The sequence below is a fragment of the Porites lutea genome, chromosome 2, assembly GCF_958299795.1.
Source record: "Porites lutea chromosome 2, jaPorLute2.1, whole genome shotgun sequence".
In the NCBI taxonomy this organism is placed as follows: Eukaryota; Metazoa; Cnidaria; class Anthozoa; order Scleractinia; family Poritidae; genus Porites; species Porites lutea.
This window is the reverse complement of record NC_133202.1, coordinates 1,800,985-1,821,497: the sequence shown is the minus strand read 5'-3', so window position 1 is coordinate 1,821,497 and position 20,513 is coordinate 1,800,985. Positions and strand designations below refer to the sequence as shown.

Below are 20,513 nucleotides of genomic sequence, written 5' to 3'. Positions count from 1 at the left end.
AATTTCCTGAACAGTTAGTAAATTTATTCAAAAAAGACCCAAAGAACCTTATTCTTTCACTGAAAAAGTTAACTTGCAGCAGAATTTTCTAAAAGAAACGACAAGAAGAATTTCTTTAGTGGGGGAGGGATAGTGTATTTTTTGTCGCTTTGGGGAGTCACTTCATCTCTCTGTCGGAAGTAGCTTGTTATGTTCGCATTTTATCTACAATCGAAGCGGGATTACTTTGTCAATTTAGCCGTGTGCTGTTTTTAACATCACTTTAACGTTACCTGAAAATATGCTTTGTTGGAAAAGCTATATCATAGAGCATTAAGCTGGAATTATTTTAGAGAAATCGAGCACATTCTTCAAGAGGTTTCTCTGACCTTTAATGGTTGTTTTGGAGGGTTGTCTCGAATTGTTGCTTTGCAATTGCGCCAGCCTCATACACAGGAAGAGAACGTTAACATCCGAAAAGTCTTATTGCGGATAAAGAAGGCTGTCTACGATAATGTCGGTCGTTGACCCTGGTCAGGTAAAGCTTGCCATCGAAAAGGAAGGCCAACTTCCGTTGCTGACTAGATTTGACCAGGTAAGTTGTAATAAATTGCTATCCTGGATTCGAGTTACACGAGTGATTATACGATTGCTATTGATATTTCAGTTTAATAACTCTTTTATGCACATCATAGTAACTGTTACTGGACAAAAATTATGTCCTAAGTTAAGTTTTTTTCTTCATATAGAGTCTACCACTGGAGGAAATTATCAAGGATGTCTGTGCTAAGTAAGGATTATTAATTATGTACTTGGAAACTAAAATAATAATAGTGCATCAAGTAATTGATGTACGTTTTACTTTCACTGGTGGTTGTGTGTAATACAGGGGTCATCAAATCATATCAGCCCGGAAATGCTTATCACTGATATTTGGCCAGATGGCCTCTCAAAAGTAGTTATTTTGCTTCAAATATAAAATAGTTGACAAAACCCTGTAACCAGTAAGGCAAAACCACGTTAATTATTGGCTTACTGTGATTCATATTCGACAAAGGACACTGTATTAATGATCAGTGAGCATGTTGAAGCAAATATTGCTTGATCTATAGGGAAAATCCATTTTCAGTTTGATCCAGAATCTCAACCTGTCAGGTTATAGCCTTTTGTCAGGATTCTGACCCTTATGACTTACAATCGGCAACAAAATTGTTGAGATACTAGGAAAAGGGTGTATTTTGGGGGAAAAACAATCTTAACCCCTCCCTCACCCCTAACCAAAGTTGGCTGTATTTCTTTATACAAGTTGCTTCAAAGGCAGCATGTAATATTTTTTGTATGGGGGAGGGAAAGCCCCAATTTTCCCATCATAAGTAGATAGTCAGAAAAACATGAAGAAGGTCCTCAAGGGCAGGGTGCAAAGAAAGTCATTTTTACAGCTTGCCATTCAGGCAAGCTGAAGCTAGCATTTGCTAGCCCAAACGTCATTTCAACTAGCCCCCAAAATTTTTTGATGAGCAGAATTGAAGTCCAGAATTTTTTTTTTCCAGGCTTCTTTACGCAATTGCATAAATTGCGTTCACTGCAACGATCATTTCTTCATTTTCATTTCATTTCCACAGTTCATATATGATTTATTTCATATATCATTAACACAGTTCTTCTGTAAGTTGACTTCCTCAAAATACTTCACTTGCCTGTTGGGCAGGTTAAGAACTGAGTTCACTGCCCTGATAGCAAAATCCACTAGCCCCTGGCTATCGAACACTACTTTCTTTGCACGCTGCTTGAGGGTTGAGTGTTGCACCTTTTTTTCATTGTGATGGTAGGTGGAATACTGGTATAACCTGAGAATGGTATTTAGCTACATGATATATTACTGTAAGCACAGCATTTTAGTTGCCCCGGCCTTCTTTTGATTTTGGTTGATAAGTAAATCTTACTATTTGTACAAAAAATAATCACTGGACACTCTGGATTGTATGATTCAGTTTTTCCTAGAGCACAACCTTCAGGAAAATCAATCAGTTTAATTAGAGCTTACATGCACTGTGTAGCTCTCCACTTGTTGTGGCAATAAAGGTCAATAAGGGTATAGGTAAAGTGTGAAGTCATATTTTACATTGGTAGCTCAAAATAGTCAGCATCTGACTAACAAACCTGAGGTTGACATTACCCTCCCCTCCCCTCTCTCCATCATTGGTTGGTTTTACAGGTATTTAAACATACTTAAAGCTACAGTCATGAAAAGGAGAGAAGTCAAAACAAATGAGGTCACATCTACTCACTCTTTGAAGGCTTCACACCAACTGTGCCAATACTTGCATTCTTCTCCTCCTCCCTTCCCACCCTTGACTCTCTGGAGGCATTTCTCTAGTGTGTAGGTATAGTACATGTATCATGCTTTAAGGGTTCCAAGGTAAAGTGGCTGAGTTTGGGTTAATAATGTGTTCTTTTTTTCCAGTTGGTCATTGCCGATTCCAGAGCAGTACGCATTTCAATACTCTGACTATAACTTGTATATTACTGAAGAGGTAAGTTCTTTTTTAGTTCTTGAATTAAGCTTAGATATTTTTATTGTTAATTATGATTATGATTATTGTGATTATTATTATTATTATTTAATGATCATTTTATCATTATTATAATTAGTAGTAGTGGTAGTAGTACTTGTAGTATAAATTAAATATATTTTTATTTTTTATTTACTGATTACTTATAGAACCGAAATGGATTAAAGAATGGAACTGTATTGAAGCTAACACTTTCACCAGTAAGTCTTCATTTCTGTTTGCATTGAAAATTATTATGTATCACTTGACAAGGCTGGACATGGAAAAGGGTCCTTTTTTCTAACGTCGTTGAGAATGATATTATCAAACTTTGACTTGAATGGCTGTTAGTCTTCATTATCACCAAGGATAATCACAGTGAAACGCACTGAGCTTGAAATGCTATACAAGGCCTGATTCAGACTTTTCATGTACCAAACCTGATTCATAAATTACGATAACATATTTTGCAAGCAGTTTGACCAAAATAAGCATTTTTCTCCTTTGAATTTAGTTCGGCTGGAATTAAGATCAGTGACTGAATCAACTCAGCTGGTCTAAATAATTTGGGTCAGCCTTTGTTTCAAATAGGTTCAGCTCGTGAAAGCTCAGGGTGTTTGAACCAGGCTAATACAACGCATTACATTACATGTATTGGTGAAACGTCTCATGAGAACCCAACATGAATCCTATACCAGATTTATCATTAATTTTGCCCAGATTAGTCCCATAGAATGCTCTCAAAAGCTTTCCTTGAGGGATGACAGGCCAGGCCACTCTTACACTATACAGTCTACTTTAGCAATACCAAACAACCACAGAATTTACAGAATTGTAAGAATTTTAATGGATCGCATGTAAACTTGAAAACACCTGCCCAACGTTTTCGTGAGTTTGTCTAAACTTGAGTGAAAGTGTGATTTATGAAGCCTGGAAAGCATCAAGGTATAATGTTGTTGGTAAAGTCTGTTGTCAGGTTAATTAAACTATTATCCAACCTTACTTAATTCATAATTTCCTTTGTTTGCATGCCCTACTTATTCATAGGACAGGCAAAAGACATTTGAATATTACTTGAGAAAAGAGTTTTTTCTACAACATCTATATTGATTTTTGCGGCAAATAGACTTGTTTATAAAGAATGTTTTTTCACTAATTTTTTAGTTAAATGCTCATAGGAACTGAAAACAGGCAAAACCACTTAAAGTAGCAGCTAAAAAATTGTGAATTTAAGTTCTATTCAATATGTGTGCCTTAATGCGTAACTTTTTGTTTTGCCCTGCAGGCCAAATTAGCACAAGATATAATAGAGAAGCTTGAGTCTCCAAATCCTGATGAGAAGAAGAATGTCTTGACAACCCTCTCCACTATCGCCGAGGTTTGTCTGTCCTAATATTATTATGTGTATGGTTCAGGGATGCCTGTTCTGTTGTTGAAGAGGAATATTACAGCAATTTATAGTGGGGAATTGGATGCAAACTCTTATGGAACCAAAAACATTACTGTCTCCTCATTAAGTATGTGCTCATATAAAATGGTGCAGTTTGTGTCTTACATGTACATGTATTGAAGACATGTTTTATTTTTCCCCATATTGGCCCTTTGTAAAATTCTTTTAATACGTTCTGTTGACTCCCGATAACTCGAACCCTCGCTATTACTTGAACCAAAGTTGATTTCCCTTTAATTTCCTTCATACATTTACTACAATTTTACCCTTGGTAACACGAACCCTCAATAACTCAAACCTCCCTCTAGCTCTAAGTAATTTTTGTTTCCCTTCACAACATTTGTGTATAATTCTACCCTCTATAACTCAACCATTTCTTAAGCACATGACATATCGGAAAAAAAAGCAGTGCACTAATGTCCTGAAACATTGCCAAAAACAAGAAAACAAGAAAACAAGAAAAAAAAAACAGGAAAAAACAAAAAGTCCTTGTGTGAATTCTTTGTTTTTACTTTTTTGTCACACCAGTTGAAATTCAGTGTCCATCTCAGTATATTAATCAAGCTTTGTTGCTTAATTCCTTTTTTATAATATTTAGCAATTTATGATTCCTCGAGCCCAAAATATGGGCCCTAAGTTAATAGCCCATGAGGCCTATTGACTCAGAGGCCATGTTTTATTAAAATCCAACTAGCTGGTCAAAAATATCGAGACAAAACAACTTAAGCTGGTTAAAGCCAGACTTTAATCCTTTTTTTGCCACCAAAAAACCGGTGCTTTCGCTACTAGTGGGCTATAACTTATAGCCTAGCAGTAGCTCAACCAATCAGAATGCAGCATTAATAATAGACCACTAGTTGGATTTTACTAATAATCCATATCTCTTGCTGCCGTTGAAGTGAAGTGTGCATGATACTTGCATTCGCTCCCCATCCATTTGCTTATTTCCTTTCTCCCAGTTATTTGCTTTGAACTCTCGATAACTCAAACTTTTTTCGATTTCCACGGAAGGTTCGAGTTATTGGACATTCTAGTCCACTGTACATACATTTGAGCTTGACCTTAAAAGTTTGTAAACACCCCCTCAAACTGCATACATTAACATTGCTATGTTAAAAATAATGTATTTCTTGCATACACACTGTCTGATTTATTTTATTATTGTTTCTATTACAGGATCCAACTTTTGCCAGTGAGTTTATTAAAAGAAATGGTTTGGGAATTCTCATCAGCATGGTGGAAAATAAACCAGAGTGAGTTCCTTTTACATAACTCATTATTTACTAAAAATATGCTGATACATGTACTTTACATGAAGTGAAATATATATATATATTTAACACAGTGAACAACAAGGATCGTGGGCATGGTCAGTGGTCTGTCCTTTGGCTCAAGTGCAGTTATCCTTGCTTGCATCACCTCCATGTGCTCACTACAGCGTTTTCCTGGTGGCCACTCTCTTCGTTTAGCCTTTGGATCATTCTTGTACTCCATCCCTCCCCCAGTTTAATATTTTTCTACTGAATAGATATATCAGTGTGACAGGTCCCTGGTTCCATTGGCGTGGGGGCTCATGGCTGGAGGGCGTGGGATTTCCGCCCATGGGGGCATACCTCTCTAGGGGCTGGCTGTACCAAAAGTGGAAGCCCCTGGGCACCCCGGGCACCCACCTCCACTAAGCAACGCAGTTGTTAATACAGTATAAATTTATTTACCTTGGTTACTTGACTTGAATATTTTATTTGCTGAATATAATTATTGTACATTTTAAAATGAAGTTTAAGGATACTCTGATATTGTTTTCTATTACTGCTTATTTGTATGTAAGGGCCAAGAGATGTGCAGTTCTTATTTGGGGGTAGCACTTATTTACACTGACTAGCCCCTGAAAACTGGTTCATAAAAGTACAGGCAATAACCCATTCAAGGCTATTTTGCCTAAAAATTCAAAGGATACTCAGGGCTATGACTAAGATTTCAAGTTGCCAGGTATATGCAGTTTAGCAGGTGGGGAACTGAACAGCCAACGAAAATAGCCAGGGGTCATTCTCATAGTGACTGGGGGAAATCCCCGGCCCCATGCCATGACAGCCTTGGATACTACAAGTGTCCAAATAAATGGTTACTACCTGTTTCATTATCTATTTGTATAGGAGTAGTGAGATTCTAGCAAACTGTCTGACGTCTTTTCAAGAATTGATGGATCATGGTGATGTCTCATGGGACTTCCTTACACATGGATTTATCAAACACGTAATGTTCCTTCACTGTATAAGTAGAAATTGACTAAGATTAAGATTGACAGTATATTAAGAATAACTTACAAGTATTGGCTCATAGCGGTAATCTTCCCATAAGTTTTGTTAATGAAGATCATGATAGGAGGACTGCCTGGAAGTAAGAGAAATACATGTACAGCAAGTCTTTATGTAAAGTATTTCTACTGATCATGCTCATGCAGTGGAATCTTAACCTCAATATAACAAACCTCCATCTAACAAAGTCCTCAGTTTAACAAACAATATGGCAAAGAGCCTTTATATTATAAAATCTCATTTTTGCGAGTCCCTAGATCTTGGCTGTTTGTGATACTGGGGTTCCACTGTGATTACTAATAGTATATTATGTTTGCTCAGTTGTACAGTGTGTGTAGTCTGATGCAGGTCTAGCAGGCTTTGTGTACTGTCCTCAGGGTATTCTTGAAACTACTTTAATTTGTCGTCTTGTATGTTCTCCAAAGAATTTCGCTGAAACCCAGTCTCTTTATTGTCCTTGTTTGGCTGATATGATAATGCATCAAGGGGTCTTTTCAGGACAAGGAAATGTAACCCACCCCTACCTGCTGGAGGAATTTAATCTAATTTTACCTAACACTTCATGGCACCAGAGCTAAAAACCTTTGGTAGCTGTTTTGCGCCTTTCTGTTAGATTGTAGGAGATTAACTTACAGCTGCCACTTCCTGAAAGGAAAAGGTTGCCACTTGTGTTATCATTTTTAGTTGACAGTATACGTAAACAAGAAAACTCCAGTTGATGCTACAGTACTCAAGAGATGTCTTTCGATCCTAGAATCAGTGTCAACGAACAGGTACTTAAGTAATGTATTGTACAATCTTCTGAGGAATTATGTGTGATGAAAGCCAGCAAAGGAGCAGTGAAATTTTATGCAAGGCATTTTGGCCCAAACATGTGCACACTGCTGAAACTGTTTTACAGCTAATATTAATCTCCCTTCCCTTGCTATTACACCAATATTGCTAGCTGAGTATTGCTTGTATCTCACTGGTCAAGCTATATGTTACTATGTCACTCCTGTCATATAGTGAACTACAAGGGGATGATCAAACACCTGCCAATTTAACAAGGCTGTGATTAAACAAGGTTTTTTATGTTTTCTAGGTAAACTGCTATCTAAGGTTCAAACATGTGCCTGATGAAAGTTGTTTATAATCCTAGGCAACAATAATAAATCATTCTAATTTCAAAACACTGTTAAAAAGTACATTTACTAATTATGATCTTATAAGTGTTTTTGCACTGGGGTCAGGTGGTTGGGTGGGGGGGGGGGAGGGGGTGTTGGAACTCCATGGGTAAAAAGTTGTCAGAAGAAGTATCCTGATTTGTAATTTCCGAAGAGAAATTGTTTTTGTTGTTTCTGCTGAAACATGCCTTTTTTCTCTCTCAGCCCTACATTTTACCCACTTGTTGGAAAGGAAGTAGTATTTGAGAATCTCGTTCTTCATCTTCAAAAGTAAGTGCCATATTATTGAACATCTCTGTTGAACAAGGAAAGAGGAGCGTGCAAGTGAAAGCTGGTTTAGCCGCATTGATTGAATAACAATTCAACAATGTATTTCCATGGCAACAGAATTGCTAAAATATTAATTGGAGGAATATAATATAATATACCGTAAAATTCAATACATTCAAACACATTTACATTTGTAAACAAGTACAATGTATTTATTCAGGGTGATTAATTTTCAGAATCAGAAAGACTTTGTTGTCAAGAGAAGTCCAGTATATCATTGTTGTAGCTGAAGCAGCCTAAAAGAAAGTTGTTAGTTTCTTTTATAAATTGGTCATTTAACGGTAAACATTCCTATCGTGATGTATCTTTGAGCCGCATCTATTTACATGAACGCACGATAGGGCTAGCACTAAAGGCTGAGGAGGGGGGTGGGAGGGGTTGCCCCTGCTACTATGCATGTGATTCCTGCCTACTTTTGTAGGAAAAAAGAAGAAAAATACAACCAAAAGAAAGCCCTAGCTGTTTGATGTTGCATTTACCTGCCAACGCCAACTTGAAATCTTAGTGACAGCCAGGCTATAGACACTGGCCTGTATTTATTAATACAGCCAATCAATCAACTATACTTTATTTTCATACACATCAATTTGTCATGCATCTCCACCCACAAATAGCAAATGCTAGACGAGGTGGGCGGAGAGGAAAAGTTACAGCAGTCATAACAGATGATATTGTAAAGTGACTAAATAAACTATGTGGATAAGTAAGAATTACAGAAAAACAAGCTAAAGTTACAAAATATATAGTCTTACAGCAATATCTATCTGCAAAATACAATGTACAATTTGACTTTATTTTGTTCCTTTTTAACACTAATCAAGGTATTAAGCTGTATGCCATTCTTTTGTTCAATATAACTATTGTCTATTTCTATTGTTTTTGTTTTAGCCCTAATCAAGATATTCAGTTGTATGCCATTGGTCTTATCAACAGCCTCTTTATGCGTGCAACAAATAAGAAAGTGAGTTTGCAAGAACTATAGTCAACTCTCTCTAAGACGGACACCTTTGGGACCAGCACTAAGTGTCCGTCTTAGAGAGGTGTCTGTCTTATAGAGAGTCAAACAAAAGGAGTAAAGAATTTAGGCAGGGACCAACTCTTAGTGTCCGTTTTACAGAGGTGTCCATCTTATAGAGGTTTCTGTTAAGAGAGAGTGGACTGTATATTGCTTTAGTTTGCCACGGTCCCTCTGTTTTCCTCTTTTCATCCCACAGGTTACCATCTGAATAACTGTTATAGGTCACTTGTGTTCATGTTTTCTCTCTTGTGATTTTGTTTATTTCTTATATTATTGCAGCAATTCGCAGATACTTTATCCAAAAGAGGAGTAAGAGGATATATAATGAATGTAAGTCTCTGAGCCAGTTCTACTGTAGGGGGATTTCGTTCGTTTAATTGTAAAAAAAGCCTTGAAACATTGGTAACAGCACTTCATGTGCCTTGATTCTGTCTTAATCTTACTCGTTTGAAAAACTATTGGGACCCCCATTTATTATAATTATTAATTATCATTAATTATTAATGATTGTGCTCTGTACTTTAAATCCTACTGTTAACAGTATGAATGTATTACTAACATCAGACACATCATTCTTTATAGTCATATTATTAATGAGTCCTGCATGTCATTGTTTATGGAAAAAAGTGAACTTTGCAGTGCAATGATCAATGAATTACAAGCATTTGAATCTATTTTCCAATTGCTCTGTTTAAATTGTTCCAGAATTATTGTAATTATAACTCAAGATTTTTTATCTTTATTTCTCAACAGAACATTATCCGTGATTCTAAGTTCATTATGGGTGAAATGGCACATCAACTGTATGTGTATCAAACTCTTGTATTTAGTGTGCTAGGAGATATGGTGAACACAAGAGGAAATGCTAGCCCACAGGTTAGTGGCCGGGTTAGCACATGTACGCGCCCGTCCCTTTATGTTGCCATTCACTCACAGGTTCTCTATCGGCTCGCTTCGCTCACCATAATTGGAGAGCTTGCTCGCATGCGAATGCTTCAGTAGTGGAAGTGTGCTTACTGTGTAGCTGTTGTAGCTGGTTTGTAGGCACTCCACTAAGATTAATAATCAAGTAAATGGGACATAACATTCTTAAAAAATCCCGCTTGCAGTAGGCAAACCATTTGGGTCTGGGCGCTGACCACTCCACCATGCTCCCCTCCCCCCACCCCTCAGTTTTAAGATAAGCCATGTGGTGCTGCGTCAGTACAGTGATTGGAGTGAAATTGAGTTGCTGTTTAATAAGCGGTACAGAAATTCTCTCACTTTTTTCCAGATGTTTGTGTGCTCAAGATGGTATATTGACAGCTCTTTTCTCTTTCAGAGCGTTATGGAAAGTCTTTCCATCTTACGAAAGGTGGTATTTGAATCGGATCTCATGGGTACTAGTGCCGGAAGACCTATTTCTCAGGCTGGAATCATGTCTAAAGACTTTAAAAGGCTTGGTTTCATGGTAAGTTTCAGTAGAGAGCTTTGTGAAGTAACGTAATACTTCCAACACGCTTTAATTGTAAAAAAAAAAAAAGAAATGTTGCTGCTTGTGTGAGAAGTGCTGCCTCTTTTGCCCAGTCCCTAATACTCCTTATTCCGAGCGGCCTATGCGTTTTGGGTCACGTGGTAGTCACCGAAATGCATTGACCGAGAAGGCCTGGGAAGATGCCATACAGGCACTAGGCAACGGCTTTTGTCGAGTCTAGCACCCTGTTGTAAGCTTTCTCTTACCATCAGCTGGGGCAGCAGGAGAGATAAAAGCTGAAATCTCTTCAAATTCAGGCGCTTGTTTGTCCCTAAACACTTGCTATCCCTCACTTCTTCTCGACAAATATGGAAAGGAAAAAATTATGCTATAGTCTGGCGGCTCTGCCTGGGAGATTCCTGATATGATAGGCCACTTCCGAGTTACCCTAAGCCTCTGTTTCAAAGCGATGCTAAGTGCGTAGCGGTTGATATGAAATTAAATGTTTTTGTCTTTCTTCATTCTCATGCAGATAAAACTCATTTTTACAAGAAAGGTTTTGCAGTGGCCTCGTTTTGAAAGTGAGAGGTTTTGGAACTTGGAAATGGCCTGTTGATTGCGCCATAAAATTTCGTTTGTCTTTTCAATTTTCGTTCCTATGACCCCCGTGAAAGTTACATTAATTTGAAAAAAATTATGGTAGCCGATAAATGAGTGTTATTGACACACGAATTGGTGGAGAATTGACCATTTGACATGTTTCATTTTAGGATGTTGAGTTTCCAGCGAATGATTTTCATGAAACACCTCCTGGCCTTCTTCCGCTACACACTATGGTGTATTTTGCTCGCAAACATCAGGAACAGTACGTTAAGGTAAGTATGTTATTAAGTAGTTTATAGTGTAACCGTCAAACTTCCAACGTGCATTTCAGTAAGAGTAGAAATTTTATTTGTAAAATTAATTGTAAAAGTAAATACATTCTAAAGTTGGTCAATAATCATGAGGAGAATAAAGAAAATCTCTTCCTTGAAAGAGGTTTGAATATCAGATAGTGATGCCATAAAAAGTTTGCACTTTTGCTTCAAGTTTTTTCGAGAATTATTTATCATTGAAGAAACTTTAGCAAACACTATACAAAAACTGCAAAAAACGTTCCCGTCGAACTATAATAGACGGATTTTGCACAAAGAAAACAAAAAAAATATGTCGAGAGTGATGACGAAGCGCCCAGGTCTAATACATGCTTGACCTTGACCTTGACCAATGACCAATAGTCTCCCTCGCAGCCGCTCGGGCCGGAGTCACGCAATGCTCCAGAGCATTGACCAATGGCAGAGCTGCAAATTGAGCACCGGAACTAGGGTTTAGTCCGGCGCGCGCTTTCTCATTTTCATTTGAAATTGCGTTGTCTTTTAACACTACTTAATGATTTGTTGCATTTCTAGGTTGTGTTAGAAAACCTTAGTAGAGGAGAAGACTACGAGTGTCCGTTTGCTCGTGCTAGTATTGCTCTGTGTAAAATGCTGTGTGAAGTCCTGACAATCAATAGTGAACCGCGTAAGTTGTCATCGTGATATCTCTCGTATCTAACAGCGGATAGCCCATACGCATGATGTCGTCATACTTTACCAGTTTCGTTCGGGTACTAAATTGTTTCTCGGCATTTCCATTGTTTGTGTGTAATTACTCTTTTCAACTTAACTGCACTAGGAATTCATTGTTGTGAAATTTTATAAAGTTGCAATTCCAAAACGATGCTCAGTTGTGTAAGTCTAACGTGTACACACATAAGGGATACAATCTCTATCGGGGTCTTTTTAGTAACTGGTCTCATTTCCATCAATCAAACTCCACGTTACGGCCTTTGCATGTAAACCGGAAGTCACATGTGACTCCTTACTGGAGGGTAAGAATAAGAAGCCTTATTTAGGGACGGACCATTAGAAAGGTTATGGGGGGGGGGGGGAGGGGAATTTTCGAGCCGCAGGAATTTTTTTTCGTTATCAAATTCCTTGTATGAATCTCTTTTAGGCCATGGCATGAATATTTTTTAGGGCGTGCTTTAATTTTTTTTTTATTTAATTTTCCCTTGCGCGAATATTTTTTTTGTACTTCGCCCCCCCCCCCCCCCCATAAGTTTTCTAATGGTCCGTCCCTTAATTTCCTCATTTTTCAAGCCACCATTAGGTTTTTCGCCCCCTTGAAAAGCATTTTTGCACCATGAAACTTCTAGTGTACTTTTAATGGCCCGTTTGGAGGTTTCCTAACTGCAAATTGCTCTTTTTAAGAAATGTATTTCGTTTGTTTGTCAGTTTTTTCTTTGCGGCCCCGCAACGTTCAAGTATTATCTCTGCTCCTTGTAAAATGCACGTGAATAAGTTATTCAAGTTACCCCAATGCAGTCAGTTTTAATTTTTTCCATGCATTTTTTGTCCATCTATGCCTCCAGGCTCCTTTTGACTTTTTATGAATTTTGTTGTTGTTTTTCTTCTGCGCAACCTGTCTATTAAACAAATTGTACCTTAAAATTAAAAGACGTATTACGACATTTAGCGCAGGTATTGGTGTGATAAGGTGGTTTACTTGTCCTGGTTTAACAGGATTGTTATTCAGGCTGATTCAAATGCTACTACTTTGAACGTTCATTTCTCGATTTTTATTTCTTTCTATATTTTGAAGCCTCGGAAACAGGAAAGGATTTCTACCCAATATTCTTCACAATAGACTTCGCGTTTGAAGAATTCTTCTGCATCTGTATACAGCTTCTAAATAAAACATGGAAGGAAATGAGAGCCACTTCAGGCGACTTTAATCGTGTGATGCAAGTAGTTAAAGATCAGATCTGCAGAGCACTGGGAGAAAAACATCTCTCTATGGAAATGTTTAAGGTTTGTCATACTAAGGCTATTTTCACACTACACCCGGTAGTTTTTCTTGTCGGCTTAAAAACCATATCGGGTAGGCCTTCTGTTTACACATAAGAACGGTGATTTCGACGCGATTTCTGTAACGGTGCTGTGCTGTGCTGTGCCCGCGCCGATCTCTTAAGTGGAGAGTCAAATATCGGATAGGCGTTCACATTATACCCGATAGCTCTCCAGTGTAGTGTGAACATGCCAAAGAACAAGCGAACACGAATAAGAATTTTCGTGAGTTCTTGTTTTCTTTCCTTCCCAAGGACGATGCGTGGGGCCCGTAACAGACTCTTTACTTTCTTTTTTATCCTTTTTCTAGATGTAATTTTTTGTAACCTTGTATCTCTTATCTTGAGGCTTCGTCACGCGTATTGTGCTTTCAAGGCTAGGAAACCATTGCTCGGTTCACAGATGTAAGCCACGGAAAAAAAAAAGCCGACTTCTTATGAATAGTTAATAATGTATCATTTTCCGATGCACTATCTTGAAGTCCTTGAAACCTTGTTTATTAAAAATATTGTCTGTGTAATGGTTTGTCCAGACGGAAAAATTTTTTGTCATGGTAGTTTACTTCGCCACTTTTTCTTTCTCCCTTTTGCAGACCAATGTCTTTAGTTTAGGATTTTCACAAATTCTTAAAATTCTACAAGAAGAGATTCACGCACGAAACATCATGGAACTAAAAGCCAAACCTGTCGTGTAAGTATGAACATGGTATACTTCTGTTTAAACAGCGTATATAACCTTGAATGTTAAGACCACGCAGGGATAAACAGCCATGACATTCCCGCTCAACAGTCAGTGATGAATGGATTGAATGATCACAAACTGCACTTATACGAATAGAAACACAAGAAATACCGTTAAAATGTCATAAGAGGTGAAGGAGGGGAAGAATGCTGAAACGATGTTGTAACTGTTGTTTCACACTTTTGTCTCAACGTAAACCAAAATCGATGGATGCAAGGGCAGCACTTTGCTGTTGAAGCACTTTGCCCAGTCGCCTACGTTGGATGAGAGTGATGGCGAAGTTAAGCATTAGATTTTGAAATCTCTGTCAGTGACGAAATTTTTACTGTTTGGCATTTCAGCAAAAAATATTTTGAATCGGAAAGATTTCTACCTTATTTATAGTTAAATTTTATTTTTAAAAATTTCTTTTTTAACAGAGAACTTAGGGAACAAGTGCTTCCGGATCTAAAAGAATTAGTCAAACAACAGGTACGTTACGCGCGAAATGTCGCGTTTTTTTTCGCCCTCGCGTGTCTCTCTCGCTTTGCTATCTTCGGGAAAAATATCAATGATATTTTTGGTTAGCTTGAGAAAGCAGCCGACTTTTTACGCCACCACTGTTTTTCCTGCGAAATGACGTCTGACGAAAGACCACAGAAATACCATACTGATGACAAATCACTACCCAGATCTGTGTAGTGCTTCTGATTGGCTCTACCAATCGGAATTACTGCCCAGATCTGGATAGTGACACGTCATCAGTTTGGAATTTCTGCGCTCCGTTAGACGTCATTTCGCGGGAAAACGAATGGTGACGTCGCGAATAATGTCGGCTGTTTTCTCAGGCTAATTTTTTGTTTTGACTTTTCAGAGGTTAGATCAACTTATTCAAGGAGCGCTTTTTGATAAAGCACCTGGACGAACGCGCGCCAGAGGTGAGTGAGATGATTTTGTAAAACGAATGTTTAAAAAACACGAAGGGTACTTATTGAGGGCGGTGTTTCAAGGAACGTTATTTTTAAGAGGAGAAGCCAAGGAGACAAAGTTGCCTAATCAACACATTAACCTCGCACTTTTAGACTGAGTTTCTGTATCTTATCAGTTTGAAACAATCGACTGATGTAATACAAGAGAGAATATAAGTTGTCTTGTTGTTTTTCTGTTTGTTTGTAGAGAGATTCTGGTATTGTAGATTGTCACCTAATTTAAAATTTCTTCATTACGGAGAATGCCAAGAAGGACAAGCGCCTTCGCTCGAAAATCTTCCAAACAAATGTAAGTATTTAAAAGCCCGACAGTTTTAGCTATTTTTGACTCGTTATCAATGTATCCGCTCAAGGAAAGCTTAAAGAATGTTCTGAAATAATATTGCTGAAAGTATTACACTGCATGTACTTAATTCGTTCAAACAGTTGTTTTGAAGTGTGCATGGCGTGAACATTTCAACTCTTCGCTTGTTTATCCCTTAAGGCACTTTAAATTCTACAGTTTTGGTTTTGATCGTCTTATTCAGTATTCGTTATTACATTTAAGATCCACTAAGTTAAGATATTTTTCGCGCGAACCATAACCATGGAATCGCCAAAATGCCACCACACTTCCGTTTTCCCGCGTTATGTCGCCTTTAAAACAGTGGCATTCTGCAATCTGAACTACAGCGCGCTTGTCGCTCACTGCTGCTGCGCTCTTTCTATGGCTAACCATATTTTAATTTTCACTTTATTGTCCTTTGCGTTTAAGTGGCAATTGCCAAAGTAACAAACCTGTTGTTGGGAAAAGACTGTCCTCATACAAAGGATCGTAAATTTAGCAAAGTAAGTTGTACATAAATATTGGAACGAAATGTCATTACTAAAATAGAATATGAAGCTGGTTCAATTAGCCCTCTTCCATTATATACTGTAAGCAGTTTAAAAATGGTAGAGTCACATCCTCATTTAGGAAGGCCTTTTGAATGAGTGATCCCTTGTTTTACATTTATTTGCTGTTGTTTTATCAACAGTGATGCAAGCTCTCCTCGGCTTTGCGTTAATGTTTTTCTCTCGTTTATTTAAACATTTTGTCTAGTTTATCATCAGTTTTTTTTTACCCTATTTGAAAACTTGTTCGTACCCTTCAAATGACAGCAATTCCGCAGGTACCACATCCAGAACGGTAAAAGTAGATGAATCACTCTTAGTGTTATATATTCTCTTTTCCTGCCCAGATAGCAGGTTGTTTTCCAGTGATCTGAAACACGTAGCATGTAGAAGATGCAGTTCATACCTTGTTATTGATAGGATTATCTTGAATATCGGTGCTTTCCAGGGGCGGATCAAGGATTTTTTTTAGGAGGGGGTGCACGCGTCTCTTGCTCTACTTCAACACCAATAAACCACATAGTTTGTTTTTTTTTGCAGAATTATTTTGAATACCAGTTGTATAAGAAAACCGCAGGTCATCTCAGGAGCGGGGGTGCGCACCCCCTGCACCCTCCCCCTAGATCCGCCCCTGCTTTCAGAGGCTCGTTGCCTCTATTGGACGCGTGGTCTCTGAGAACGATAATTCCTTCGAAAATGCCTTTAAAATATCCATGGCAACCATACGAAGCCTGTGCTGTTGTAAGGAACCGCTGGTCAGCATTGGTTGCAGTTTAACCTTCTCATTTTTCTTCATTTATGCACAGGCCTACGTATCATTATGTTTTTCACTTATGTACGATACTGAGTCAGAGGAGAAGCATCTCGATTTCATCACTACAAATCAACAAATGGTGAGCCTTTTCTTCTATTTCATAAGTGTAATAGTCCAGTTTCGAATTAAAAATTACCGCTGAATATAAACATTAACGACACATTCATACAGGGTTAGCCTCGACGTAAAGTAAAATATTCAGAAATTCTGGCAAGTAAGTGTTTGAAATTTGAATATACACAATAGACAGAGTAATAAACAGGTCTTTTCCTCGTTGGAATTTGTGAATATATTACTTCAGTTTGAGGCTAAGGCTGTAAAAAATGTGTCTTCACTTCTTTAATTCAGCGGTCATAGCGAACTCGAAAATGGACTATTTCGCTTGCAACGGAACAATTCTTCGCAAATAAATTCCGCGTGGGCAGGAAACAAAAAATTGTGAGACTTTTTTGGCAAGATATCATCAGTACCCATGTGACAATAAAATAATATCCATCATGTTGTTGTCTTTCTTTTAGTATGCCATTTGGACGGATGGCTTAGCAACGTTACTCAACAAGGAGGTGGGTTCTATTATTTAATTTTGTTTCTGTCATTGTTGTTGTGGCTGTTTCTTTTTATGTCTTGCCCGTTGAGTCTGCTAAGTGAGGGGGTTAAAACTAGCAGGACGCGTGATTGTAGCGCTTCTCAGTTGATAAATACATGATAATTCTTGGTTGTACGGCGATAATAGTTTCCTGCTAAATATGAAAAGCGAACAATAACAAATTTAGTTCAGCAATGCCATCATTTGACGTTTGTGACCTTTTTTTGCTTTCTTTTGTTTTTGTGTTTGTTTGTTTTTTTTGTAAGTACCAAGGGCTAATAATTTGGAAGCATCTTAGCGTCGGACTTAAAGGCTACTGTCTAACGTCTAGCCCAGTCAAACTAACTAGAGACGTAGGAGGGGAGATGAGTCATGTAATTTTCAACTTTCATTTAGGGAAGGATCAGTCAGTTTTGTACCAAAAGAAGGGCGTAGGTCATTTGTTTTTCATCAATGGGCCCATTCACTCCCCTACACATATTGGCCAGTCCCTAATTTCCACGTCGCGTTTCATCCAACCGGCCCCAGGGATAACAGTCTCGCTAGCTATGCAGGTTACTGCTTACGTCTTCTACTATTATTCTCAACGGTTTCTTATGGTCTACAGATGCTTTCCTCAGAGTCACATGAAGAACTAGAAACTCTACTCAATATGGAAATGAAGCTGAGATTGCTGGACTTGGAGAATATATCAATTCCTGGTACACCGCCTCCCATACCCACTGACCCGCCAAATTTTGATTTTGTCTACGACTTTAGTTAGTTTGTAAGCGATTAGAACGGAGTTTTGTTCCGGAACGGAAGATTAACTGTATGGAACAATGGAAAATGGACGTAATACGTCCATGGAACCTGCATTCATATCTGTCAACCTTCTACCGAAAGAGTTGTAGCGCTTACATGTAATTTGTACTACGTGTTCTACAGTAGAAACCCGCGTATAAGAACCTAGAATTTTGGAGTTCAGGCTGAACAGGTTCTTATATTGTGGGGTATTTTTTCCAATAACAGGCTGATTAGGTTCTTAGTAGGTTCTTATTTGCAAAAGTTATTATAGTGATAGCATTCGGGGAACTGCAATAGTACTAATATGCTATAATTGTAAAGCATTTACAAAAAATGTCAAGCCTTGTTGTCGAAACAAGTCCTGTATCATGGGCCTGACCATATTTACAGTTTTATGATCACCATGCAAATTTTTAAATTTACTGTACAGTTTTTGTGACTGTATTTGTAACTACAGCAAAGTTTTATGGAATGAATAATATTTATTGATAAGACTAAAAAGCAGTACTCTACAAAAATTTTCCCAATTAAAATCCAGAATTTGAACATCAAATCTGGAGTGTTTTTTTATATAAGAACCTATTTTTCTTTGTCAGGCTGAATAGGTTCTTATATATTTGGGTAATAATGCAAAATTTCAGCCTGAAGGTTCTTAAATCACTAGGTTCTTATACGCGGGTTTTTACTGTATTTCCCTATCGCCCAACCATTCTAAGAGTATTTTTTTAATTATTATCTCCTTCATATATACCGCTCGCGATCGCTTCTTTGCGGCGTATAGTTTGCTAACAGTATTCTGTTTCATCGAGGGGCAGACTACCAGAAAACCCCTTTGGGCACGTGACAGTGAATTTGCGGTCAGAACTGATCCAAAAATTCTGCCTCTAGGTAACCTTAATATTTTCATTTGGTAAATTAGACTTCGGAAAGTGATCAAAACTACTGTACTACTGTACTCAGACGGGACCAAATGTAGCCTGCGAACAGCAGACGTATTTCCGGTCGTGGGGAGAGAAGCAACAACCGGAAATACGTCTGCTGTTCGCAGGCTAGACCAAATGTGCCTTGAAATTAATTCCCGCACCATAAAAATGGCGTCTCATTTGTATAGGTCCATCCTTCACTAGTAGAAATTAAGTACGAGATGTAAATGATTCTGTGTTGATCTTCCGACCTACCGGCCTCATACATAGGAAGCAACGTTACATTTTTTTCATTGGGTGCGTGTTGTATCGTTGGACTCCACCACCCTCCCCTCCCTCAACCCATGTCAAGGTGCCCAGGTCGAGTACTCTAGTTATAATCTCCTCCTTTTTTGTTTAGGAACACAATCATTTTCATTCAAAACAATATTTTTAAAAATGGTATAGACGAATATTTTTATATAAAACGAAATGTTAAGCGCAGGAAGTTCACTTCAGTATCAGTTAGTTAGAATAAGAGGGGTTAATTTAGAATAGGTAGATAAAGAAATTCAATTCAGAAGCTGGTTTTCTCTATTTGGTCTCAATTCTAAGTTACGTGATGAGCTTGCGGTCCTTCTGTATTTTGCCCAGCTGCAAGTTGGTAGTTTTCTTAGGGCCTGTTTACATGGAGGTGGGTGACCCCAGATAGGTGAGGTAAAATGCGGCGGGTCACCTCACCTATCATGTAAACGTGATCAAATTAAAATGAGAGATTATATGGACAGGAGGGTTACCCCACCTAAGCGGGTTACCTCACCTTCCTGGGGTGCCCTACCTCCACATGAACAGGCACTAGCGGTTTAAACGGTTCTGTTTTTTCGAATTCCCCACAATACACTCTGTTTGCCCCCCGCCTCCCGTCCCCCAATTTTGCAGAAGCTATTGTTTTCAAATGCTCCCAGAAGGGCTACCTATTTTCAAGAGCAATAACTTCTGAAAACTTGAGGGAACAAACCGAGTGTATTATTGGTGATTCAAAAACAGTCAGTGGCCAAGAAGCATTATTAATACAAGTAGTAGCAGGAACGTTTTGTAGGAACAAGTCCCCGCATCAAATTCTTCAACCGGTAATCATTATGCACCAGTCAATTCCACCTGCGCCCAGCACCCCCCCGGGCTGACCCCCGGGCATTAGCATTTTTTTTGCCTTGGATTGCAAATTCCCGGGGGTGGGGACTCTTGAGCGGTCAAAGCCCCCGGGGTGGGGACGGTTAAAGAGGGCAAATACCCCGTCCTCCGTCAACGCTGCAACATTTTTTATTGATCGATCTATTAGACTGTGCGATATCGAACAGTCTAATAGTGCCATTTTAAGCATTTTAATGTGCGACTTTTTGTTTCAATTAACGTCTTCCTTTGTAATAACGCTAGGATTCTAACTTAAGACTTCACGCCGCGATGACATGCACCAGTGTATGGCTTTAGAACTGATATAAAATTATTGACATTAAAATTAATAGAGCGCTGTAAAGTTATATGTTATGAATAGTTTTATAAATGTGAAAGGATGTTCTTCAAATAATATGAACAGAAATTTGATACAATGACCAAAAAACGTTCATTCACATCGATAGCTCCAATTTCGCTATG

At 38.2% G+C, this 20,513-nt stretch overlaps 1 protein-coding gene across 1 annotated transcript; it reads left to right on the top strand.

Moving 5' to 3' along the window:
* The first annotated feature begins 161 nt into the window (after positions 1-161).
* LOC140927348 (engulfment and cell motility protein 1-like) lies at positions 162-18,911 on the top strand. Its single transcript, XM_073376979.1, has 24 exons — positions 162-574; positions 729-769; positions 2,444-2,513; positions 2,702-2,752; positions 3,817-3,909; positions 5,158-5,234; positions 6,135-6,234; positions 6,981-7,069; positions 7,667-7,732; positions 8,681-8,753; positions 9,090-9,140; positions 9,564-9,686; positions 10,132-10,260; positions 11,034-11,138; positions 11,712-11,823; positions 12,946-13,154; positions 13,783-13,880; positions 14,351-14,402; positions 14,785-14,848; positions 15,087-15,188; positions 15,654-15,727; positions 16,579-16,665; positions 17,105-17,149; positions 17,780-18,911. The coding sequence occupies exons 1-24, from the start codon at positions 494-496 to the stop codon at positions 17,933-17,935; spliced, it is 2,148 nt and encodes a 715-aa protein (XP_073233080.1). The 5' UTR covers positions 162-493; the 3' UTR covers positions 17,936-18,911.
* Positions 18,912-20,513: the final 1,602 nt, after the last annotated feature.

Coding starts and splice junctions, on each gene's coding strand:
- LOC140927348 (XM_073376979.1), top strand. CDS start 494: ATGTCGGTCGTTGACCCTGGTCAGGTAAAGCTTGCCATCGAAAAGGAA. Junction 5,235..6,134: donor ATGGTGGAAAATAAACCAGA/GTGAGTTCCTTT, acceptor CTATTTGTATAG/GAGTAGTGAGATTCTAGCAA. Junction 7,070..7,666: donor GAATCAGTGTCAACGAACAG/GTACTTAAGTAA, acceptor TTTCTCTCTCAG/CCCTACATTTTACCCACTTG.